The 26,561-nt window shown below is 42.0% G+C and overlaps 1 protein-coding gene across 1 annotated transcript in view; it reads left to right on the top strand.

The window, feature by feature from the left end:
- The first annotated feature begins 239 nt into the window (after positions 1-239).
- TEX14 (testis expressed 14, intercellular bridge forming factor) overlaps positions 240-26,561 on the top strand; it is a 733,261-nt gene continuing 706,939 nt past the window's right edge. The window contains exons 1-2 of the mRNA XM_053705409.1: positions 240-328; positions 611-776. Of these exons, the coding sequence (XP_053561384.1) occupies positions 240-328; positions 611-776 (255 nt within the window). The remainder of the gene's footprint in view (positions 329-610; positions 777-26,561) is intronic.

Below are 26,561 nucleotides of genomic sequence, written 5' to 3'. Positions count from 1 at the left end.
TGCTGACTCCAGCTATTTCTTTTGTTCAGGTGTTAAGTCCATTTCAGGCCTGTGTTTTAGTCGGTTACTTCTCCTTAGAGCTCTATTGACGGCTCTGTTTGAGCCTATGCACTCAGTTAATTTTAGTTTCTATCTTCTGCTCGCTTTTCTTCTATTTGCAGAGTCCCAGAGTTATTGGCTCTGCAATGTGCTCTTCTTGTTTTTATTTTCATGAGGATAGGGCAGTCCTTCATACCAACATGGGATTCCTTCCTAAGGTGGTGTTGAGCTGCCATATCAATCAGGAGGTGTTGTTCCTTCGTTCTGACCTAGTCCTTCTAACAACAACGTATGTTGCATAACCTGGATGTTGTGCATGCCCTGTTGTTCTATTGGCAAGCAACTAGGTTTTTTGATCCTCTTTTCTTTTTTGTGGTCTCAATAGATTGATGGACTCTCCATGCCAGGAAAGAAAATAATTTATCTGGTAAGTATAAATTTTGTTTTTTAATCTCACTATATTCCAGTTCTAATAGGCAATTGGTTGTAAATGCATTATCACTAGCCAAAAACTCACAATTGTGTAGAGTGTAGTTAATTTATTTTTTTATGGTCTTTTAATATCCTACAGTCGCTGTTTTGATGGGAGTACACCAGTTCATGCTGCTGCTTTCTCTTGCAATCAGTGGAATCTTAGTAAACTCATTGATGCTGGTGGAGATTTACGACTTCATGATCAGGAATGCAGAACACCATATGCCTGGGCTATCATGTCTGGAAAAGATCGAAATGTACAGGTAAAGTGAAAGAAAAAATGTTTTTTACAGAAATGTTATCAATACATGAAGAAGTCACAATGAAGATGTGTTTCACTGTATTAATTCAAATTAAAACACGACGGTCACTATATTAACTGTTTCACTAAACAAAAACATTGCACAAAACACATTAAAAATACATTACAAAGTAGAGTTACACTGATAATTATACAGTCTAATAAAAATTATTTATAAACAATATTGCACAAAAAAATTATAAGGGCTTAAAGGGACACTAAACCCAAATTTTTTCTTTCATAATTCAGATAGAGCGTGCAATTTTAAGCAACTTTCTAATTTACTCCTATTATCAATTTGTCTTCGTTCTCTTGCTATCTTTATTTAAAAAGCAGGAATGTGATGCATAGGAGCCGTCTTATTTTTGGTTGAGAACCTGGGTTAGGTTTGCTTATTGGTGGGTAAATGTAAGCCTCCAATAAGCAAGCGCTATCCATGGTGCTTACCTAAAATGGTCTGGCTGCTAAGATTTACATTCCTGCTTTTAAAATAAAGATAGCAAGAGAACGAACAAAAATTGAAAATAGGAGTAAAATGTCATGCTCTATCTGAATCATGAAAGAAAAAATTTGGGATGAGTATCCCTTTGAAGATATGAGGTCTCACACAGTAGCCTGGGAGGAGTGGGCGCACCAAATCTTTTAGATTACTATAAGGCATCAAGGATGGCGCAAACCACACTATTAAGAAGAGAATACAAAGATATACTCTGGACCCATTTAGAAGCTAATTTACAAGGGACTTATCACCCAGATGAGATCTTATGAAGTAAGAAAAATAGAGGGAATAAAGTAGGCAAATATTAACCTCCAACATCAGAAGACACAGAACGCATATGGGCATTGGTTTCCAAATCAAACAACCTGCTACCAATACACCCGCTGATCACCCCTCTTAGATGTCTAATAGGCAAAGATCTTCAGAAGACAGTAGATAAATGGGCAAACAAGGGGTTATATAGAGTGGCAGATTTTTTAGATAACTTAAATTCTTCACTCAAATCCAGAATACACTAGCTCCAGTGAAGCTACAGTGGTGCCAATATTTGCAAATTTCCTCAGCAGTACATCTTCATATTAGAAATAGTACACACTCCGAACCTACAAATATAGATGAGTTATTTAAGGCTACGCATAGACCCAAACAAACCATATGCAGATTGTATCTGCCTTTGCAAGGGACACACACTACTAAGTCATCAACCATGTTAAAATGGTATCAAGATTTAAAGGTGTCAAGGGAAGCAAAGGTTTGGAATAATGTATATAAGACCACGTGCAAGGGGCTGTGGAGTGCTGATTTAAGAGAAAATACAACCAAAACAATCTTCAGGTGCTACCTAACTCCGTTAAAAACTTCACACATGACACCGTCAAACAATAGGCTATGCTACAGGGGCTGTGGAGAAGTAGGTTCTTATTGTCACATGTGGTGGGAGTATGATCAGATTAAGTGGATATGGTAAAATGTATCTGATTTGCTGAGTACTACACTTGGGGAAAGAATACAGTTATCTATCTATCAAGCCCTCTTGCACGAGCCAGATAGAAGGTTTAAAAAATACATTAATACATTTGTAAGAATAATATGCACCGTGGCCAGAACCTGCATAGCAAAATATTGGAAGTCTCGAGCGCTTCCTTGGCAAGAAATTAAGAATAGGATCGCTCTAAAGTACAAAATGTACGAATCAGCATCTAAGATGTTAGACACTCAAAAACAATTTGAGCAGATATGGTACTACTGGATACTAGAAGGAAATGTAGAATCCTAGGATACACTGATATTGAGGACGGGTATTTTGGAGTACTAAGATCCTGGGGGACAGGGGAGGAATTCTTGGTGCTTTGGGAGTAACCTGTCTACGGCATAATTAATAAGGCTTTATTAGAACTGTTTTATTGTTTTCTCCAACATTGGTGTGTCCGGTCCACGGCGTCATCCTTACTTGTGGGAATATCTCTTCCCCAACAGGAAATGGCAAAGAGTCCCAGCAAAGCTGGCCATATAGTCCCTCCTAGGCTCCGCCCACCCCAGTCATTCTCTTTGCCGTTGCACAGGCAACATCTCCACGGAGATGGTTAAGAGTATGTGGTGTTTAGTTGTAGTTTTTTTTTATTCTACTATCAAGAGTTTGTTATTTTAAAATAGTGCTGGTATGTACTATTTACTCTGAAACAGAAAAAGATGAAGATTTCTGTTTGTGAGAGGAAGATGATTTTAGCAGACAGTAACTAAAATCGATTGCTGTTTCCACATAGGACTGTTGAGATGAAGTAACTTCAGTTGGGGGAAACAGTTAGCAGACTTTTCTGCTTAAGGTATGACTAGCCATATTTCTAACAAGACTGTGTAATGCTGGAAGGCTGTCATTTCCCCTCATGGGGACCGGTAAGCCATTTTCTTAGTCTCAAACAGAATAAAGGGCTTAATATGGGCTATAAAACTGGTAGACACTTTTATGGGCTAAATCGATTGCTTTATTTGGACATTTTATACATGTTTATGCTGATAATTCACACTTATAAACTTGGGGAACGTTTTTTAACGTCAGGCACTATGTTAGACACCTTTTCCAGTCAGGAAGGGCCTTCCCAGTTGTAGGCTGAGCCTCATTTTCGCGCCATTACTGCTCAGTTGTTTTTGAGAGCAAGACATGCAGATGCATGTGTGAGGACCTGAAAGTAGTTGGAAAAGTTCCTAGAAGGTGTCATTTGGTATCGTATTCCCCTCTGGGCTTGGTAAAGTCACAGCAAAGGCTGTAGCTGGGACTGTATAGGGGTTAAATCTGTAACCGGCTCCGGTTTTGTTATTTTAAGGGTTAAAGCTTTGAAAATTGGTGTGCAATACTTTTAATGCTTTAAGACACTGGTGAAATTTTGGTAAATTTTGAACAATTCCTTCATATTTTTTCACATATTCAGTAATAAAGTGTGCTCTGTTTAAAATTTAAAGAGACAGTAACGGTTTTGTTTTAAAACGGTTTTTGTGCTTTATTGACAAGTTTAAGCCTGTTTAACATGTCTGCGCCTTCAGATAAGCTATGTTCTATATGTATGAAAGCCAATGTGTCTCCCCCTTCAAAATTGTGTGATAATTGTGCCATAGCGTCCAAACAAAGTAAGGACAGTACTGCCACAGATAATGAAATTGCCCAAGATGATTCCTCAGATGAAGGGAGTAGACATGGTTCTACATCATCTCCTTCTGTGTCTACGCCAGTTTTGCCCACGCAGGAGGCCCCTAGTACTTCTAGCGCGCCAATGCTTATTACCATGCAACAATTGACGGCTGTAATGGATAACTCCATAGCAAATATTTGATCCAAAATGCCTGCATATCAGAGAAAGCGCAATTGCTCTGTTTTAAACACTGAAGAGCAGGAGGGTGCTGATGATAATTGTTCTGTCATACCCTCACACCAATCTGAAGGGGCCATGAGGGAGGTTTTGTCAGATGGGGAAATTTCAGATTCAGGAAAAATTTCTCAACAGGCTGAACCTGATGTTGTGACATTTAAATTTAAATTAGAACATCTCCGCGCAGTGCTTAAGGAGGTGTTATCTACTCTGGATGATTGTGACAACTTGGTCATTCCAGAAAGATTATGCAAGATGGACAAGTTTCTAGAGGTTCCGGTGCACCACGACGCTTTTCCTGTACCCAAGCGGGTGGCGGATATAGTGAAAAAGGAGTGGGAGAAGCCCGGCATACCTTTTGTTCCCCCTCCTATATTTAAGAAATTATTTCCTATGGTCGACCCCAGAAAGGACTTATGGCAGACAGTCCCTAAGGTCGAGGGGGCAGTTTCTACTCTAAACAAGCGCACTACTATTCCTATCGAGGATAGTTGTGCTTTCAAAGATCCTATGGATAAAAAATTGGAAGGTTTGCTTAAAAAGATTTTTGTACAGCAAGGTTACCTTCTACAACCCATTTTGTGCATTGTTCCTGTCACTACAGCAGCGTGGTTCTGGTTCGAGGAACTAGAAAAGTCGCTCAGTAGAGAGACTCCATATGAGGAGGTTATGGACAGAGTTCACGCACTTAAGTTGGCTAACTCTTTTATTTTAGATGCCGCTTTGCAATTAGCTAGATTAGCGGCAAAAAATTCAGGGTTTGCAATTGTGGCGCACAGAGCGCTTTGGCTAAAGTCTTGGTCAGCGGATGTATCATCCAAGACAAAATTGCTTAACATCCCCTTCAAGGGTAAAACTCTCTTTGGACCAGAATTGAAAGAGATTATCTCAGACATCTCTGGGGGAAAGGGTCACGCCCTCCCACAAGATAGGCCTTTCAAGGCCAAGAATAAGTCTAATTTTCGTTCCTTTCGTAATTTCAGGAACGGACCGGCCTCTAATTCTGCATCCTCTAAGCAAGAGGGTAATGCCTCACAGTCCAAACCAGCCTGGAAACCGATGCAAGGCTGGAACAAGGGTAAGCAGACCAAGAAGCCTGCTACCGCTAACAAAACAGCATGAAGGAGTAGCCCCCGATCCGGGACCGGATCTAGTGGGGGGCAGACTCTCTCTCTTTGCTGAGGCTTGGGCAAGAGATGTTCAGGATCCCTGGACGCTAGAAATAGTTTCTCAGGGTTATCTTCTGGAATTCAAGGAACTACCCCCAAGGGGAAGGTTCCACATGTCTCACTTATCCTCAAACCAAATAAAGAAACAGGCGTTCTTACATTGTGTAGAAGACCTGTTAAAGATGGGAGTGATACACCCAGTTCCAATGACGGAACAAGGAATGGGATTTTAGTCAAATCTGTTCGTAGTTGCCAAAAAAGAGGGAACCTTCAGACCAATTCTGGATTTAAAGATCCTAAACAAATTTCTCAGGGTACCATCGTTCAAAATGGAAACCATTCGAACGATTCTACCCACTATCCAGGAAGGTCAATTTATGACTACCGTGGATCTAAAGGATGCGTACCTACATATTCCTATCCACAAAGAACATCATCAGTTCCTAAGGTTCGCCTTTCTGGACAAACATTACCAGTTTGTGGCCCTCCCATTCGGATTAGCCACTGCTCCAAGGATTTTCACAAAGGTACTCGGGTCCCTTCTAGCGGTTCTAAGACCGAGGGGCATTGCAGTAGTACCATACTTGGACGACATTCTAATACAAGCGTCGTCCCTTTCAAAAGCAAAGGCTCATACAGACATCGTTCTGGCCTTTCTCAGATCTCACGGATGGAAGGTGAACATAGAAAAAAGTTCTCTGTCTCCGTCAACAAGAGTTCCCTTCTTGGGAACAATAATAGATTCCTTAGAAATGAGGATCTTTCTGACAGATGTCAGAAAGTCAAAACTTCTAAGCGCTTGTCAAGTTCTTCATTCTGTTCCACGTTCTTCCATAGCTCAGTGCATGGAAGTAGTAGGGTTGATGGTTGCAGCAATGGACATAGTTCCTTTTGCGTGAATTCATCTCAGACCATTACAACTGTGCATGCTGAAACAGTGGAATGGGGACTATACAGACTTGTCTCCAGTGATTCAAGTAGATCAGAAGACCAGAGATTCACTCCGTTGGTGGATATCCCTGGACCACCTATCCCAGGGAATGAGCTTCCGCAGACCAGAGTGGGTCATTGTCACGACCGACGCCAGTCTAGTGGGCTGGGGTGCGGTCTGGGAATCCCTGAAAGCTCAGGGACTATGGTCTCGGGAAGAGTCTCTTCTCCCGATAAACATTCTGGAACTAAGAGCGATATTCAATGCTCTCAGGGCTTGGCCTCAGCTTGCAAAGGCCAGATTCATAAGATTCCAATCAGACAACATGACGACTGTTGCGTATATCAATCATCAGGGGGGAACAAGGAGTTCCCTGGCGATGAAAGAAGTAACCAAAATAATACATTGGGCGGAGAATCACTCCTGCCATCTATCTGCGATCCACATCCCAGGTGTGGAAAACTGGGAAGCGGATTATCTGAGTCGTCAGACATTCCATCCGGGGGAGTGGGAACTCCACCCGGAGATTTTTGCCCAGTTGACTCAATTATGGGGCATTCCAGACATGGATCTGATGGCGTCTCGTCAGAACTTCAAGGTTCCTTGCTACGGGTCCAGATCCAGGGATCCCAAGGCGACTCTAGTGGATGCACTAGTAGCGCCTTGGACCTTCAACCTAGCTTATGTGTTTTCACCGTTTCCTCTCATTCCCAGGCTGGTAGCCAGGATCAAACAGGAGAGGGCCTCGGTGATCTTGATAGCTCCTGCGTGGCCACGCAGGACTTGGTATGCAGACCTGGTGAATATGTCATCGGTTCCACCATGGAAGCTACCTTTGAGACAGGACCTTCTTGTTCAGGGTCCATTCGAACATCCAAATCTGGTCTCCCTCCAGCTGACGGCTTGGAGATTGAACGCTTGATTCTATCAAAGCGTGGGTTTTCAGATTCGGTGATTGATACTCTGGTTCAGGCCAGAAAACCGGTAACTAGAAAGATTTACCATAAAATATGGAAAAGATATATCTGCTGGTGTGAATCCAAGGGATTCCCTTGGAATAAGATAAAAATTCCTAAGATTCTTTCCTTTCTGCAAGAAGGTTTGGATAAAGGATTATCTGCGAGTTCTCTAAGGGGACAGATTTCTGCTTTATCTGTCTTACTACACAAACGACTGGCAGCTATGCCAGATGTTCAAGCATTTGTTCAGGCTCTGGTTAGGATCAAGCCTGTTTAAAGACCTTTGACTCCTCCCTGGAGTTTAAATCTAGTTCTTTCAGTTCTTCAAGGGGTTCCGTTTGAACCTCTACATTCCATAGATATTAAGTTGTTATCTTGGAAAGTTTTGTTTTTGGTTGCTATTTCTTCTGCTAGAAGAGTTTCAGAGTTATCTGCTCTGCAGTGTTCTCCGCCCTATCTGGTGTTCCATGCAGATAAGGTGGTTTTGCGTACTAAGCCTGGTTTTCTTCCAAAGGTTGTTTCTAACAAAAATATTAACCAGGAGATAGTTGTACCTTCTTTGTGTCCGAATCCAGTTTCAAAGAAGGAACGTTTGTTACACAATTTGGACGTAGTCCGTGCTCTAAAATTCTATTTAGAAGCTACAAAAGATTTCAGACAAACATCTTCTCTGTTTGTCGTCTATTCTGGTAAAAGGAGAGGTCAAAAAAGCGACTTCTGGGGGGCGTGGCCAGGCAGCGCCGGGAGAGGACGCTAATTTAGTGATCTCTAGCTTGAGATCCTAAAATTTTGATTTATTTCTAAAATCACACAGTTTAAGTGGTGGAAAATTGCTCACTCATCTGCATTGACGCTTGCTGATTAAGAAAATACCTAACTTGGCGATATTTACTTCGTCTTTATCCTGCATTGACTGTTGAGGCCTTAATACGCAAGTTTTCTGACACCCTCTCCCGGCGCGCCGAATATAACTGCTAACTTCGATCCACATAATAAGCTGCAACTGGCCAGTATGGAGGAGGCACATAGGATATTGTATAATCTCCTACAGGACTTTGATCTACAACTCGACCATTGCTATTCAGATTTATCGGGTACATTAGCTCTGGCAAAGCAGGGAGCAACCAACGATACCCTATATAACATGGATCCAGAAACCACGCTGAAAGCTAAAGCTCCGGAGCACATACAAGCTTCTTTCACTCAGCTTGATGGCAGTACCGATACATCAGGACTTGCATCATCCGGTCAGAGTGACCCATCTATTGCTGAGCAAGTGACAATGAGCCCAAGTGATATGTCAATGGTCGGAAGCTGCTCGGGAATATCTTCTGAGACCATGCGAATACCGTTACCACCAGCTTTCACAGTCGACTCAGTCTGTGCCAGAGATGTTACACATCCTCGCCTTGCACTTACCGTTCAACACACACTGATGGTCTGGCAGATATTGGGAGCAGTTGATCTGGATCCACTTGAGACATCCCATGTTCACTCGGAGGGGCCTGTCAGATATAGCCGCGACTCAGAGGGCCAAAGATACAAGCTGAATATGGGCACAGCGTTAACACAACCGAGAAGCGCAACGGCAGAAATAATACAGTGTACAATGGCTCAAATGGTTATCTCGGTTCTACAACATATAACAAGATCCCCACCTGATATTCCAGCTCAGATGTTTCTGTGCAGTTTTTTACCTCAGGGACTGTACGTGGAAATTTGGAAGCGCAGAGGCCAGAAAAGTCCTATTAACTGTGATCTCCTTTTGCTTAGGGAAGGCATAGGCTGACATTTTAGAAGTGCTCTTATACTAGATATGGTGGTCTGCAGGAACGCATATACCTACTATACCTAATGATGTTAGATTTTCTGTTCGATTTTATGTGTTCATTCTCTAGTTAAATGTTTATCTGCTATTACATTAATGATGTTTATTTTTTAACTTACTATTGTCCTGAGGCCTCTATCTATACAGTATTGCGTAGTTCATAATTTAGACAGCCCATACTGGCTCTATCTTATCTTATTTAGAGGTTATAGCTTCAACTATGTCTGAACATGTACCCCTATTAGCTCCTCACCTACAAGTACCCTACATTCTAATTTTTTTTCTGTATAGATAGTCTTAAATGCCTAATAGTCAGGTTGTTTTGGGCTCACTATGTCAGTATTATAGACCTCACCTATATTTAATCTCTAACATAGACACCTATTAGTAGACTGTAAAATGGAGTTAAGGCAACCAATGTAGATACAAATAAGTTTCTATGAGTACTGGGTTATGCAGCTTTATGAAACATACTGTGCCACAAGCTATTACATGATACATGGCTGTGTTTTTAGGAACTATAACAGCCAGCTTAATATTCTTGTCACAGTTAAAACTCTATAACATATTATTATAAGATTTGCAGGTGGTACTTATTCTTGCAGTGGTTCATGTCCTCTGAGTCAGGGCTATGTATTGGTTATACTCGCTACTGTATACTGTTTTTTATATCTATAATAGGACACCTCTTAGTATAATCACAAAACTAGTTGAGGGTACATTTTAATGCGGAAATGTAATTTTCATATTTATAATACAGGCCCTCTTAGTACAATCACAAAGCTGAATCAAAGATCACAATGTTCTTAGATAACACATTTAGTTGAGGGTACATTTTAATATGGAAATATAATTTTCAATCTGTAATAAGGAACCCTCTAGTTTAATCACAATGTTAGTTAAAGGTACATCTTAATATGGAAATATAATTTTCATATTTATAATAAGGGACCTCTTAGTTTAATTTAATATGAAAATATAATCTACATATCTATAATACGGGACCTCTTGGTATAATGCTCCTATTATACGTAATGGATAAGTCCTATTATAATACTCAAGATGTCCCTGCCCTTCCTTTTCAGCCATATACTTAGTAAAACACCACTTCTGGGGCCCACTTTTCTAGTCATGTTCCATATGAGTTAGATGGTCTATTAATACAAAGTTTATATAGCCTCTCTCGTGTTCCTATGTGTGATAAGCTCCCAGCCACTATATGATTTGCAGCGTCATCATTTCCCACGAATAAATAACTTTAGAGATTCCGCCATGTTCCTTAAATTACCTATATATATATATATATGGATCCGCCCTCCACCCTTTCCCTCATTTGCATAGCGGTGCTCACCCGCTGAATATCCCCTCCCCTTACTAGGCCCACAAGTGGCCATGCAAAAACTAATTTCCCTCACCACTGATCATTAGACTTTTCAGGTCCAAAAGTGACCACAAAAATAAAGCAGGGAATCATTTCTATTATATATCAGAAAAATGAGGTTCCATTTTAGACACTTGCATAATTTAACCACTACCATAGACTGCCACTTCTTATATTTATGCATTAGGTAACCTTACCAAATGATTCTAATACATTCCTTCCCGCAATGTTGATAAGTAGCATGACTAATAGTTGGAAGGCCATCCAAATAACTTTAACGAAGCTCTAATTCCTTATGTTAAGTATACCTACCAATGTGTTGACAATTGTTTTATTTTGTGGTAACCATTAGAGCTTAATCGAGATGTATTATCTATATCTGTGGTAGTGCTATTTTCTTTTTTTTTTTCTTTTTTTTTTTTTTTATGACTCGTATGCACAATTATGTATTTGTACATAGATGCAAGTTAAGTTACTATTGTCACTGTTTTCAAAAACCTCAATAAAAAAAATTTTTGAAAAAAAAAAAAGCGACTTCTACCTCTCTTTCCTTTTGGCTTAAAAGCTAGATTTAGAGTTCTGCGGCCAAAGGGGTGCGTTAGCTACGCGTGCTTTTTTTCCCCCGCACCTTTTAATTACCGCTGGTATTTAGAGTTCACAGAATTGCTGCGTTTGGCTCCAAAAAGGAAGCGTACAGGCATATTTAACGCCACTGCAACTCTCGATACCAGCGGTGCTTACGGACGCGGCCAGCTTCAAAAACGTGCTCGTGCACGATTCCCCCATAGAAAACAATTGGGCTGTTTGAGCTGAAAAAAAACCTAACACCTGCAAAAAAGCAGCGTTCAGCTCCTAACGCAGCTGCATTGTTTTCTATGGGGAAACACTTCCTAAGTCTGCACCTAACACTCTAACATGTACCCCGAGTCTAAACACCCCTAACCTTACACTTATTAACCCCTAATCTGCCGACCCCGCTATCGCTGACACCTGCATATTATTATTAACCCCTAATCTGCCGCTCCGTATACCGCCGCTACCTACATTATACCTATGTACCCCTAATCTGCTGCCCCTAACACCGCCGACCCCTATATTATATTTATTAACCCCAATCTGCCCCCCACAACGTCGCCTCCACCTACCTCCAATAATTAACCCCTAATCTGCTGACCGCACCGCTACTATAATAAATGTATTAACCCCTAATCCGCCTCACTCCTGCCTCAATAACCCTATAATAAATAGTATTAACCCCTAATCTGCCCTCCCTAACATTGCCGACACCTAACTTCAAACATTAACCCCTAATCTGCCGACCGAACCGCACCGCTACTATAATAAATGTATTAACCCCTAATCCGCCTCACTCCCGCCTCAATAACCCTATAATAAATAGTATTAACCCCTAATATGCCCTCCCTAACATTGCCGACACCTAACTTCAAACATTAACCCCTAATCTGCCGACCGGATCGCACCGCTACTATAATAAATGTATTAACCCCTAAAGCTAATTCTAACACTAACACCCCCCTAAGTTAAATATAATTTAAATCAAATATGGAAAAAATATATCTGTTGGTGTGAATCCAAAGGATTCTCCTGGAGTAAGATTAAAATTCCAAAGATTCTCTCCTTTCTCCAAGAAGGTTTGGATAAAGGATTGTCAGCTAGTTCTCTAAAAGGACAGATTTCTGCATTATCCGTCTTGTTGCACAAACGACTGGCAGCTTTGCCAGATGTACAAGCTTTTGTTCAGGCTTTGGTTAGAATCAAGCATGTTTACAGACCCATGACTCCTCCTTGGAGTCTAAATTTAGTTATTTCAGTTCTTCAAGGGGTTCCGTTTGAACCTTTACATTCCATAGATATTAAGTTACTATCTTGGAAAGTTCTGTTTTTGGTTGCTATTTCTTCTGCTAGAAGAGTTTCTGAATTATCTGCTTTGCAGTGTGATCCACCCCTATCTGGTGTTCCATTCAGATAAGGTTGTTTTGCGTACTAAGCCTGGTTTTCTTCCAAAAGTTGTTTCCAACGAGAACATCAACCAGGAAATAGTTGTTCCTTCTTTGTGTCCGAATCCAGTTTCAAAGAAGGAACGTTTATTACACAATTTAGATGTTGTTCGTGCTTTAAAGTTCTATTTAGAAGCAACAAAAGATTTTAGACAAACCTCATCCTTGTTTGTCGTTTACTCTGGTAAGAGGAGAGGTCAAAAAGCTACTGCTACCTCTCTCTCTTTCTGGCTGAAAAGCATTATCCGCTTGGCTTATGAGACTGCCGGACGGCAGCCTCCTGACCGTATCACAGCTCACTCTACTAGGGCTGTGGCTTCCACATGGGCCTTTAAGAACGAGGCTTCTGTTGACCAGATATGTAAGGCAGCGACTTGGTCTTCTCTGCACACTTTTGCCAAATTCTACAAATTTGATACTTATGCTTCTTCGGAGGCTATTTTTGGGAGAAAGGTTTTGCAAGCCGTGGTGCCTTCTGTCTAAGTAACCTGATTTGCTCCCTCCCTTCATCCGTGTCCTAAAGCTTTGGTATTGGTTCCCACAAGTAATGGATGACGCCGTGGACCGGACACACCAATGTTGGAGAAAACAGAATTTATGCTTACCTGATAAATTACTTTCTCCAACAGTGTGTCCGGTCCACGGCCCGCCCTGGTTTTTTTTAATCAGGTTGAAATTTTTTTTCTTTATACACTACAGTCACCACGGCACCCTATAGTTTCTCCTTTTTCTCCTAACCGTCGGTCGAATGACTGGGGGGCGGAGCCAGAGGGGGAGCTATATGGACAGCTCTTGCTGTGTGCTCTCCTTTGCCTTTCCCTGTGGGGGAGAACATTTCCCACAAGTAATAGATGACGCCGTGGACCGGACACACCGTTGGAGAAAGTAATTTATCAGGTAAGCATAAATTCTGTTATTGTAGCTATTTTAGGATTTATATTTATTTTACAGGTAACTTTGTAATTATTTTAACCAGGTACAATAGCTATTAAATAGTTAATAACTATTTAATAGTTACCATAGTTAAAATAATTACAAAAATTACCTGTAAAATAAATCCTAACCTAAGTTACAATTAAACCTAACATTACACTATCAATAAATAAATTAAATAAAATGCCTACAATTACCTACAATTAAACCTAACACTACACTATCAATAAATTAATTAAATACAATACCTACAAATAAATACATTTAGATAAACTAACTAAGTTACAAAAAATAAAAAAATATTTACAAACATTAGAAAAATATTACAACAATTTTAAACTAATAACACCTACTCTAAGCCCCCTAATAAAATAACAAAGCCGGCCAAAATAAAAAAATGCCCTACCCTATTCGAAATTAAAAAAGTTCAAAGCTCTTTTACCTTACCAGCCCTTAAAAGGGCCCTTTGCGGGGCATGCCCCCAAAGAATTCAGCCTCTTTTGCCTGTAAAAGAAAAATACAACCCCCCCCAACATTAAAACCCACCACCCACATACCCCTAATCTAACCCAAACCCCCCTTAAATAAACCTAACACTACCCCCCTGAAGATCATCCTACCTTGTCTTCACCACACCGGGTATCACACCGATCCATCCTGGCTCCGAAGTCTTCATCCAAGCCCAAGCATTGGCTGGCAATCCATAATCTTTCTGAAGTCTTCTATCAAGCGTCGGCTGAAGAGGTCCAGAAGAGGCTCCAAAGTCTTCATCCTATCCGGGAAGAAGAGGCGATCCAGACCGGCAACCATCTTGATCCAAGCGGCATCCTCTATCTTCATCCGATGACGAACGGCTCCATCCTGAAGACCTCCACCGCGGATCTATCCTCTTCTTCCGACGTCCAACTGAAGAATGAAGGTTCCTTTAAGGGACGTCATCCAAGATGGCGTCCCTCGAATTCCGATTGGCTGATAGGATTCTATTAGCCAATCGGAATTAAGGTAGGAAAATTCTGATTGGCTGATGGAATCAGCCAATCAGATTCAAGTTCAATCCGATTGGCTGATTGGATCAGCCAATCAGATTGAGCTCGCATTCTATTGGCTGATCGGAACAGCCAATAGAATGCGAGCTCAATCTGATTGGCTGATCCAATCAGCCAATCGGATTGAACTTGAATCTGATTGGCTGATTCCATCTTTTTAATGTTCAACAGTTATCTCCATTAGATAGTCTATGCTCACCTTGATAATATATGCTGTTTCTCTTGTAAGGTGTATCCAGTACACAGATTCATCCTTTACTTGTGGGATATGCTCCTTCCTAACAGGAAGTGGCAAAGAGAGCACACAGCAGAGCTGTCCATATAGCTCCCCCTCTAGCTCCACCCCCCAGTCATTCTCTTTGCCGGCTTTAAGCAATAGGGTCTCTCTCGGAAGGGTAAAGTGAATGTGGTGTTAGATTTGTAGTTTTTGTTCTACAAGCAAAAGTTTGTTATTTTAAATGGTACCGGTGTGTATTATTTACTCTCCAGCAGAAAAGAGATGAAGATTTCTGCAGAGAGGAAGATGATTTTAGCATGTTGTAACTAAAATCCACTGCTGTTCCCACACAGGACTGAGGAGTACAAGAAAACTTCAGTTGGGGGGAACGGTTTGCAGATTAGGCTGCAATAAGGTATGTTCAGTCATTTATTTCTAGACAAGACTGTGATAATGCTAGAAAAGGACTGATAAGATCCCCATGAGGGAAGGGCAAGCTTTATTCAGAGACTAAGTATGGAATTACAAGCTTACATAACAGGGCTAATTTATGCATGTTGACACTATTTTATGGGAAGTTGACAACGGTAAACGGTTTTTACTTATAAATATCGTTTTTGAGACACTTATAAGGTCCCTTTGGGTTTCTTTCAGGGGTTGTTACCCACATGGCTAATTTTATAACTCTTAGGAGTGTTTCTTTAGGCCTCACAGCACCGGAGTAAGGTGGGAGGGGCCTAATTTCGCGCCTCAGATGCGCAGTTAGATTGACTAGATCTTCAGGCTGTGTTCACATGGTGGCTCCTGCTACAGTTTGAGGACCCATAAGAAGCTTTTTCCCCATAAATCCGACTCCTATGGGAAGGTAGGGCCACAGCAGAGCTGTGGCAAGGTGCTAAATTTGTTTTAAACCGGTCTGTTAGCTTACTATTGATCCGGTTTGGGCATTAAGGGGGTTAAATCGATTTTTTTGCTAGTTGTGCAATCTTACCAATGCTTTAGGTACATACTGTGAAAATTTCAGAAAGTTTGGTGCATTTTTCACTGTTTTGGAAAATTGTGTGCCTTTTTTATTCCTTAAAGGCACATTAATGTTTTTTTGCAAAGTGTGTTTTTGCTTGATTAATGTGATTTCTAAGCCTGTTTGTCTTACTACTAGTCTGTTAAACATGTCTGTCACCAAGGAAAATCCTTGTTCAATGTGTTTAGAAGCCATGGTGGAACCCCCTCTCAAAATGTGTCCCACGTGTACTAATATGTCTATACATTTTAAAGACCATATTGTTGCACTTAAAAATGTGGCCCAAGATGATTCTCAGATAGAAGGTAATGAGGTTAGCCCGTTGACCTCTCCCCAAGTGTCACAACCAGTTACGCCCACTCAAGCTACGCCTAGCACTTCTAGCGCGTCTAACTATTTTCCCTTACAAGATTTGGCAGCAGTTATAGATAATACCCTCTCAGTATTTTTATCTAAGCTGCCCATGTTACCTGCAAAGCATGATAGCTCTGCTTTAAGAACAGATTATGAGCATTCTGACGGTTTAGTAGCCGTATCCGATATACACTCACAACGCTCTGAAATGGGGGCGAGGGATGTGCTTTCTGAGGGAGAAATTTCCGATTCGGGAAAGGTTGCTCCTCAGACAGACTCAGATACGTTGACTTTTAAATTTAAACTAGAACACCTCCGATTATTACTCAGGGAGGTATTAGTTACTCTGGATGACTGTGACCCTTTGGTGGTTCCAGAGAAATTGTGTAAAATGGACAAGTACCTAGAAGTTCCTGTTTACACTGATGTGTTCCCGGTCCCTAAGAGGATTGCGGATATAGTAACTAGGGAGTGGGATAGACCAGGTATTCCGTTTGCTCCCCCTCCTGTTTTTAAGAAAATGTTCCCCATATCTGACACCACGCGGGACTCGTGGCAGACGGTCCCTAAGGTGGAGGGGGCTGTTTCTTCACTTGCTAAACGCACAAACATACCAATTGAGGACAGTTGTGCTTTTAACGACCCTATGGATAAAAACTTAGAGGGTTTACTTAAGAAAATTTTTGTTCATCAAGGTTTTCTTCTCCAACCTATAGCATGCATTGTTCCTGTAACTACTGCAGCTGCTTTCTGGTTCGAGGCGCTGGAAGATGCGCTCCAGACGGAGACCTCATATGAGGATATTATGGACAGAATTAAGGCTCTTAAGATGGCTAATTCTTTTATCACAGATGCCGCTTTCCAACTAGCTAAGTTAGCGGCAAATAATTCAGGTTTCGCCATTCTGGTGCGCAGGGCGCTATGGCTCAAGTCCTGGTCGGCCGATGTGTTGTCAAAATCCAAACTGCTGAACATCCCTTTCAAAGGAAAGACCCTTTTCGGGCCTGAATTGAAAGAGATTATCTCAGAAATCACTGGGGGAAAAGGCCATGCTCTCCCTCAGGACAAGTCCTTTAAGACAAAGAACATACAAAATAATTTTCGTTCCTTTCAAAATTTCAGGAGCGGTCTCGCTTCGTCCTCCCCTGCTGCAAAGCAAGAGGGTAACACTTCACAACCCAGGGCAGCCTGGAAACCTTACCAGGGCTGGAACAAGGGTAAACAGGCCAAGAAGCCTGCAGCTGCCTCCAAAACAGCATGAAGGGGTAGCCCCCGATCCGGGACTGGATCTAGTAGGGGGCAGACTCTCTCTCTTCGCTCAGGCCTGGGCAAGAGACATACACGATCCCTGGGCCTTAGAGATTGTATCCCAGGGATATCTTCTAGAATCCAAGGACTCCCCTCCAAGGGGAAGGTTCCATATTTCTCGTCTGTCTACAGACACGACAAAGAAAGAGGCGTTCTTACGCTGTGTAGAAGACCTACATACAATGGGAGTGATCCACCCAGTTCCAATTGCGTAACAAGGGCTGGGGTTTTACTCAAACCTGTTTGTGGTTCCCAAAAAAGAAGGAACTTTAAGACCAATCCTGAATCTCAAAATTCTAAACAAATTCCTCAGAGTCCCATCATTCAAGATGGAGACCATTCGGACAATCTTACCATTGATCCAGGAGGGTCAATATATGACTACCGTGGATCTAAAGGATGCGTATCTACAAATTCCTATCCACAAAGATCATAACCAGTTTCTTAGGTTTGCCTTTCGGGACAAGCATTTTCAGTTTGTGGCTCTCCCCTTCGGGTTGGCCACTGCTCCCAGAATTTTCACAAAGGTGCTAGGGTCCCTCCTGGCGGTGCTAAGACCGCGGGGCATAGCGGTGGCGCCTTATCTAGACGACATCTTAATTCAGGCGTCAACTTTCCAAAGAGCCAAGTCTCACACGGAAATCGTAGTGATCTTTCTGAGGTCTCACGGGTGGAAGGTGAACATCAAAAAGAGTTCTCTCTCCCCCCTCACAAGAGTTCCCTTCCTAGGAACACTAATAGACTCGGTAGAAATGAAAATATTTCTGACGGAGGTCAGAAAGTTAAAACTCTTAACTACTTTCCGAGCTCTTCATTCCATTCCTCGGCCGTCTGTAGCTCAGTGCATGGAGACAATCGGACTAATGATAGCGGCAATGGACATAGTCCCTGTGACGAACCAAGGTTATCCAACCCTGCGCCAGTCACTTATTTAGCACAGAAAGGGTTTTCAGCCCCCTTTTCTGTCACCTATAGGTCACAATCTAGCCACACCAGGCAAGCTTGTGATTCAGTTTAGTGGGTGCAAGAGTTAATTCACATTCCTTTAATCTGTACTAGACGTAAGAGAAATGCCCAACACTCCCTTTCCAATGTCACCCACAATAAACTATAAATCCTATAGCTCAAATGCTGCCACCACTTAAAATTTATTAAAGGGAAAATCTTAAGGAAAACCCCAGACTTTACACATTAACTCTAGAAATACAATTTAGCAGAAAATAACCTAAAATTATACAGTTCTAATATTCCAGTCTCTTTCAGTAACGTGGTTCAATTATTAAACAAAGGCCAAACTTAATAAAGGAATTATTTATTATGCCAAAAATATTATGCACAATGCATTATTAATAAAAATTGTTACAAATAAAATTACACACGCAAACAGTATTTTAAAATAAAAAGGAGAAAAACAGAATTGAATACTTTCCTAGTCTTCAAGATATGCGCCAGGGGCTGGCATGAAAATGATGGCTCCTTACTTCTGTACAGCAGCTCCCCTTGTAAGAATGACCCCCTTATTGTTGAAAAATAAGATTCTTAAAACTACTTTTCAGAGATCATGTTGCTTAACCACACCCTCCTGGGCGGGCTAAGAAACCCCCTTGTCTTTATGATCTTCAATAGACTAATTTCTTGCCTGAAATTATACAATCCAGTATCATTTCTGCTAGGTAAGAAATTTCTATATTTACATGTCTAGAACCTTTTAGGTTTATTGAGATACTCGGTTTGATACCAAATATGCCATAGGTTGTCATATTTACCTGCCATTAAGGTTATAACACTTTTAACCCACATATGTACATAATATACCAATGTCCTGCCAGTGACCTGGTCAGTTTTTGTAATGAAGGGCCTGTTTTGCATCAGGCATTCTATTGACAGCTTAAGCCATAAACTTTATCCTGTGTATCTCTGTGACTAAGAGTTTCAGTGACTTTATGACCCAATGCATACACACTAACATTTGGTGGCTATTTAGGGGGTTCTGGCACTTCAAAGATACAAACACAATTCTTCTTGAAAACAAATAACTGTTTTGAGTGCCAGCTACACAAAGTTAACTCCTTTGCAGCTGAATCCTGAGATATTTGTGACACCTCCCCCAATAAGAGACGCAAAAGGGGGTGGCTACGAGCCACTCCCGATGCGTATCAAAAGGAGCTTCCCCTTGCGGTGAGAACACCATTGCCAGACAGATTGCACCTAGTAGTTTTGGCAGCAGGATGCCCTCCTTTTAAAAGTAACACACTAGTTGCTCTACCCAACTGATTGAATATATTGCAGGGCCCCTCCCATGCAGCCTCTAGTTTGTTCTGTCTCATGGGCGTGAGTACAAGAACATTATGGACCATCTCACACACTCCCTCTCTGGCAGTAAACTCCTGCAACTGTTTTTGTGCGAATATGGCATCTCTGGGTTTTGCAGGTACCTCCCCCAATAAGGTTTGCATCTTATCCATGAATAATACATCATCCCCTGTTACAGAGGTGCCTGTGAAACCTAGTGTCTTGCTACCTATGGTGTGCTCTCTAAACATATTGTGTGTTGTCAGTTGTTGCTTAATTACCATAGGCTCTTGCCCTCCCACTGGAGTAGAATTCCTGTACTCCTGCACTCTGTTATGGTTGGTAGGGGGTTGACTAACTGCCCCCCTCCTCCTCACTGTGCGTTCTAACTGCTGAACCTGCTGAGGACACTGATGCTGCACATCTATCAGTGTATTTGCTGAATGGCACTGTGGGACTGTGTAAATACACTTCTCTGTACTCCTCCCCCCTGTGCCTGCAGTCTGTGTCAGTCTCTGTCCCCTAGCCTGTGCAGTCTGTTTATAGGTCACAGCTGAGGTTACTGGGGTCTCTGTCACCCACAATCTTTCACACTCACTCTGGGGGTTCCTCAAAGAGTATCCTGTACCCTCCTCCCCCACACACTCTGAAATCTGTGGCTTTGTTGCTTCTGTCATAGAGTGAGCTAGTTGGCCCCCCTGCTCTCTCTCACAGTCAGTCTGCCACTTTGCATAATGACACAGGATCTGGGATCCTTTTGACACTGGTGCAGACAAGCACACATCTTCCTTCTGCCATTTATCCCAACTATTGTGTCTTTTCACAGGGTACGGAATTGTCCCTGGCAGAGACTGGCACACATCATCCAGCGGCCCAGTCACCCAGTCATTCTCTCCCCCGTCAATCTCACCTCCTTCTATAGAATCCACTGATTCAATCACAGGCAGATACGCACCCCTCATCTGCCTTCTCTCACAAACAGCTTCTCCCTGTACAGGTAAACTCTGTTCAGGCACAGACAGACCCACACAGTCTATCTGCCTTTCTCCACCATCAGTTTCTCCTCTTACAGGGTCACCTCTCAGCACAGACACCCCCAGTTCAGGCACAGCCCTTCGCACACATGCACACTGTCCTCCCTCCTGGTCATAATGTCTCTGAGTATTTTTACACACAGCCCTTTCCACATAAGGGTCTGCAACTAATGTCACTAGGTCACATGTAGCATTGTCAGGCACATAAAGAGATAACAATCTACCCAAATCAGTACCCAGTAAAACATCATTAGGAATATTTTCAGATACCCCCACATTTCTTAAACCTCTCCCCACTCCCCAATCAAGATATACACGTGCCATAGGCACTGCAAGTTTCATTCCCCCAATCCCTTTAACTGCTAGAGTCTTTCCAGGGATAATGTTCTCAGAGTTCACTAGCTTTGGATGCACCATAGTCACTTCTGCACCTGTGTCCCTTAGCCCTAGGGTTACCTTATCTCCAACAGTCACGGGTTGCAGGTTCTCATGGTTGTTTTCCTCTGGACAGGTAACAAACAAAACAGATGCTGGTACTTCTGAGGGATTACTCCCTCCAGCTGATTGCCCCAAGTTAATCCGCTCTGGGCAAGTGGAGCTGATGTGGCCCACTTTGTTGCAAACAAAACATCTGCGGGTATCCCCCTGCCCAGATGCAGCACTCGCCCCTCCTTTCCCAGAGGGAGCAGACACACTGGATAAAGGCACAGCAGGTTTTGTGAAGGGGGGGTCGTGCAGCAGCTCCTTTACAGGTGGATCCCCCCTTAGAAAAGGATTTCCTCCCATTCTCTGGAGACCTGTTAGCTGTGTAAAAATCAGCCAGCTCGCCAGCTTCCAATGCTGTTATGGGCTTCCGATCTAAAACCCATTCTTGAACTCCGGCTGGGCACAGCTGCATAAACTGTTCCTTCACAATCAAATCTTCCAGCTCCTCCATAGTGGCAACTTTTAATCCTCTGACCCACTGTTTAAAGGCTTTCCTCAAGTTCCCAACAGCTGTAATATAGCTCTCTGACAAACCTTTCTGCAGAGAACGGAATTTCTTTCTGTACACCTCAGGAGTAAGATTGTATCTTCTTTGTAGTGCAGCTTTAATGGAATCATAGTCCTGATCAAACTCTGGGGGTAGTTCAGCAAACGCCTCCAGTGCAGGACCTTTCAGGCCATGGGTAAGGTACTTGGCCCACTGCTCCCTTGGCAACTGGAACTGTCTGCACACTTTCTCAAAGCTACGCAGGAATACATCCACATCTCCATCTTTCTCCAGGGTGGGAGAATTCTCTGCACGCACTCTGGGAGCAGGGGGGTCTCTAGGTTCACTAACAACAGGTGAGACCATCCCTCTCTCCAACCGTGCAAGTTGTAGCTGATACTCTCTCTCCGCCTGTCGTTCAGCCGCCTGTCTTTCAGCAACCTGTCTCTCAGCTGCCGGAGACGCCTGCCTCTCAGCCACGGCAGCCTGTCGTTCAGTAGCCTGTCTTTCATAAAACTTTGTAATCAGTTCCATGCACAAACTTGCATCCACTGAGCCCATATGTTTAAGAACAGTTTGCAAATAACAGTCCAATGGATCCCCAGATCCTGATGAATCACCGCCCACAGCTGCAGACATCTCTCCTGAGACTTCAACTGGTGTGATTTGGCTGTTATCATATTCAACAAGAGTTTGTATTAGTGAATCTTTGTTCTTTGAATGTATTGGAATATCCCGCTCCTGGCATAGGAGTATAAGTGCCTCTCTAGATCGCTGCTCGTATGCCTCCATAGCAAAAATAAAATAGAAAAGAAAAACAGAGAATTCGGGGACTGTTTGCAATGTGTGACTATATAATGCACTGAGTTTTAGCCTTTGGAAATTGTAAGAAACAATTTCTTTTAGTACCGGGATTTTCACACTAGCAAATCCACAAGCACTAAAATCTAATAATAAAAAAAATGATCTACACCGCTGCCCACCAATTTGTGACGAACCAAGGTTATCCAACCCTGCGCCAGTCACTTATTTGGCACAGAAAGGGTTTTCAGCCCCCTTTTCTGTCACCTATAGGTCACAATCTAGCCACACCAGGCAAGCTTGTGATTCAGTTTAGTGGGTGCAAGAGTTAATTCACACTCCCTTAATCTGTAATAGACGTAAGAGAAATGCCCAACACTCCCTTTCCAATGTCACCCACAATAAACTATAAATCCTATAGCTCAAATGCTGCCACCACTTAAAATTTATTAAAGGGAAAATCTTAAGGAAAACCCCAGACTTTACACATTAACTCTAGAAATACAATTTAGCAGAAAATAACCTAAAATTATACAGTTCTAATATTCCAGTCACTTTCAGTAACGTAATTCAATTATTAGACAAAGGCCAAACTTAATAAAGGAATTATTTATTATGCCAAAAATATTATGCACAATGCATTATTAATAAAAAGTTGTTACAAATAAAATTACACACGCAAACAGTATTTTAAAATAAAAAGGAGAAAAACAGAATTGAATACTTTCCTAGTCTTCAAGATATGCGCCAGGGGCTGGCATGAAAATGATGGCTCCTTACTTCTGTACAGCAGCTCCCCTTGTAAGAATGACCCCCTTATTGTTGAGAAATAAGATTCTTAAAACTACTTTTCAGAGATCATGTTGCTTAACCACACCCTCCTGGGCGGGCTAAGAAACCCCCTTGTCTTTATGACCTTCAATAGACTAATTTCTTGCCTGAAATTATACAATCCAGTATCATTTCTGCTAGGTAAGAAATTTCTATATTTACATGTCTAGAACCTTTTAGGTTTATTGATATACTCTGTTTGATACCAAATATGCCATAGGTTGTCATATTTACCTGCCATTAAGGTTATAACACTTTTAACCCACATATGTACATAATATACCAATGTCCTGCCAGTGACCTGGTCAGTTTTTGTAATGAAGGGCCTGTTTTGCATCAGGCATTCTATTGACAGCTTAAGCCATAAACTTTATCCTGTGTATCTCTGTGACTAAGAGTTTCAGTGACTTTATGACCCAATGCATACACACTAACATTTGGTAGCTATTTAGGGGGTTCTGGCACTTCAAAGAAAATACAAACACAATTCTTCTTGAAAACAAATAACTGTTTTGAGTGCCAGCTACACAAAGTTAACTCCTTAGCAGCTGAATCCTGAGATATTTGTGACAGTCCCTTTTGCACGGATACACCTCAGACCACTGCAACTATGCATGCTCAAACAGTGGAATGGGGATTATGCAGATTTGTCTCCTCAAATACAGTTGGACCAGGGGACCAGATATTCTCTTCTCTGGTGGTTGTCTCAGGATCACCTGTCTCAGGGAATGTGTTTCCACAGACCAGAGTGGATCATCGTAACGACCGCACCAGTCTGTTGGGCTGGGGTGCAGTCTGGGACTCCCTGAAAGCTCAGGGCTTATGGTTTCGGGAAGATGCTCTTCTCCCGATAAACATTCTGGAACTGAGGGCGATATTCAACGCTCTTCAGGCATGGCCTCAGCTAGCTGCGGCCAAATTTATCAGATTTCAGTCGGACAACATCACGACTGTAGCTTACATCAACCATCAAGAGGGAACAAGGAGTCCCCTAGCAATGATGGAAGTAACAAAATAATCAGGTGGGCGGAGGATCACTCTTGCCACCTCTCAGCAATTCACATCCCAGGAGTAGACAACTGGGAGGCGGATTTTCCAAGTCGTCAGACTTTTCATCCGGGGGAGTGGGAACTCCACCCGGAGGTATTTGCCCAGCTGACTCAGCTATGGGGCACTCCAGATTTGGATCTGATGGCGTCCCGTCAGAATGCCAAACGTCCTCTTTACGGGTCCAGGTCCCGGGAACCCAGGCGGTGTTGATAGATGCTCTAGCAGCGCCTTGGTCCTTCAATCTGGCCTATGTGTTTCCACCGTTTCCTCTCCTTCCTCGAGCAGGAGAGGGCGTCAGTGATTCTAATAGCACCTGCGTGGCCACACAGGACTTGGTATGCAGACCTAGTGGACATGTCATCCGTTTCACCATGGACTCTGCCAATGAGGCAGGACCTTCTACTTGAAGGTCCTTTCAAACATCGGATTCCCAGGATATTGTCTTTTCTCCAAGATGGATTGGAGAAAGGATTGTCAGCTAGTTCCTTAAAAGGACAGACATCTGCTTTGTCTATTCTTTTACACAAACGTCTGGCGGAGGTACCAGACGTTCAAGCGTTTTCTCAGGCTTTAGTCAGAATCAAGCATGTTTATAGACCAGTGGCTCCGCCATGGAGTCTGAATTTAGTTCTTTCAGTTCTGCAAGGGGTTCCGTTTGAACCTTTACATTCCATAGATATTAAGCTTTTATCTTGGAAAGTTTTGTTTTTGGTAGCTATCTCTTCTGTGCAAAGAGTTTCAGAGTTATCTGCTTTACAGTGTGACTCACCTTACTTGGTGTTCCATGCAGATATGGTAGTTTTGCGTACAAAACCTTTTTTTTTTTTTCCTAAGGTTGTGTCTAATAAGAATATTAACCAGGAAATTGTTGTTCCTTCTCTGTGTCCTAATCCTTCGTCAAAGAAGGAACGTCTGTTACACAATCTTGATGTGGTTCGTGTTTTAACGTTCTATTTACAAGCAACTAAGGATTTCAGACTAACAACTTCTTTGTTTGTTATCTATTCTGGTAAGAGGAGAGGTCAAAAGGCGATCGCTACCTCTCTTTCCTTTTGGCTGAAAAGCATCATCCGTTTGGCCTATGAGACTGCTGGCCAGCAGCCTCCTGAAACAATTACTGCTCATTCTACCAGAGCAGTGGCTTCCACATGGGCTTTTATAAATGAGGCTTCTGTTGAACAGATTTGTAAGGCAGCAACTTGGTCTTCGCTGCATACTTTTTCCAAATTTTACAAATTCAATGCTTTTGCTTCTTCGGAGGCTATTTTTGGGAGAAAAGTTTGACAAGCAGTGGTGCCTTCTGTTTAAGCTACCTGTCTTGTTCCCTCCCTTCATCCGTGTACTAAAGCTTTGGTATTGGTATCCCACAAGTAAAGGATGAATCCGTGGACTGGATACACCTTACAAGAGAAAACAGAATTTATGCTTACCTGATAAATTACTTTCTCTTGTGGTGTATCCAGTCCACGGCCAGCCCTGTCATTTGAAAACAGGTGGTTTTTATTTTTAAACTACAGTCACCACTGCACCCTATGGTTTCTCCTTTTCCTTCCTAACCTTCGGTCGAATGACTGGGGGTTGGAGCTAGAGGGGGAGCTATATGGACAGCTCTGCTGTGTGCTCTCTTTGCCACTTCCTGTTAGGAAGGAGAATATCCCACAAGTAAAGGATGAATCCGTGGACTGGATACACCACAAGAGAAAGTAATTTATCAGGTAAGTATAAATTCTGTTTTTGTTGGTCATATTTGAAGAAAAATTTTAAATATTGTCATGGCCTGAACTATCTATACTGTTTTTCGCAATAAATTACTTTAATAAAGAATATTTAAACATAAAGATATGAGGTCTCAGATTTCAAAGAACTTTAACATAGATATATATACATATACATGTCTAGAGATGTATATGTATGTCAGAAAAGCTCCTTAACCTCCAGCAACACTAGAGATTGTGTAACCTTGACCAGGCCAAAATAAAATCTTTCCTTAAAAGTAAGAGATAATAGTTTACTATCACTTAGATTACAAGTTTTGCGCTATAGAGGGTACTTAACGAACGCAACAAAAGTTATTTCACCCTCCATAGCGCTACCATTACGAGTTTTTAAAATGCCGGCTTGTATGTGCGATATGGTTGCGTTGAGCTCCATGACACACAAAATACAAGCGCTGCTTTGACGTGCTCGTGCAAGCTTTCCCCATAGACATCAATATGGAGAAAGTGTTAGAAAAAAACCTAA

Source organism: Bombina bombina, chromosome 3 (genome assembly GCF_027579735.1).
Source record: "Bombina bombina isolate aBomBom1 chromosome 3, aBomBom1.pri, whole genome shotgun sequence".
Taxonomy (NCBI): Eukaryota; Metazoa; Chordata; class Amphibia; order Anura; family Bombinatoridae; genus Bombina; species Bombina bombina.
Note: the sequence above shows the minus strand (reverse complement) of the source record. Positions and strands in the feature narration are given on the sequence as shown.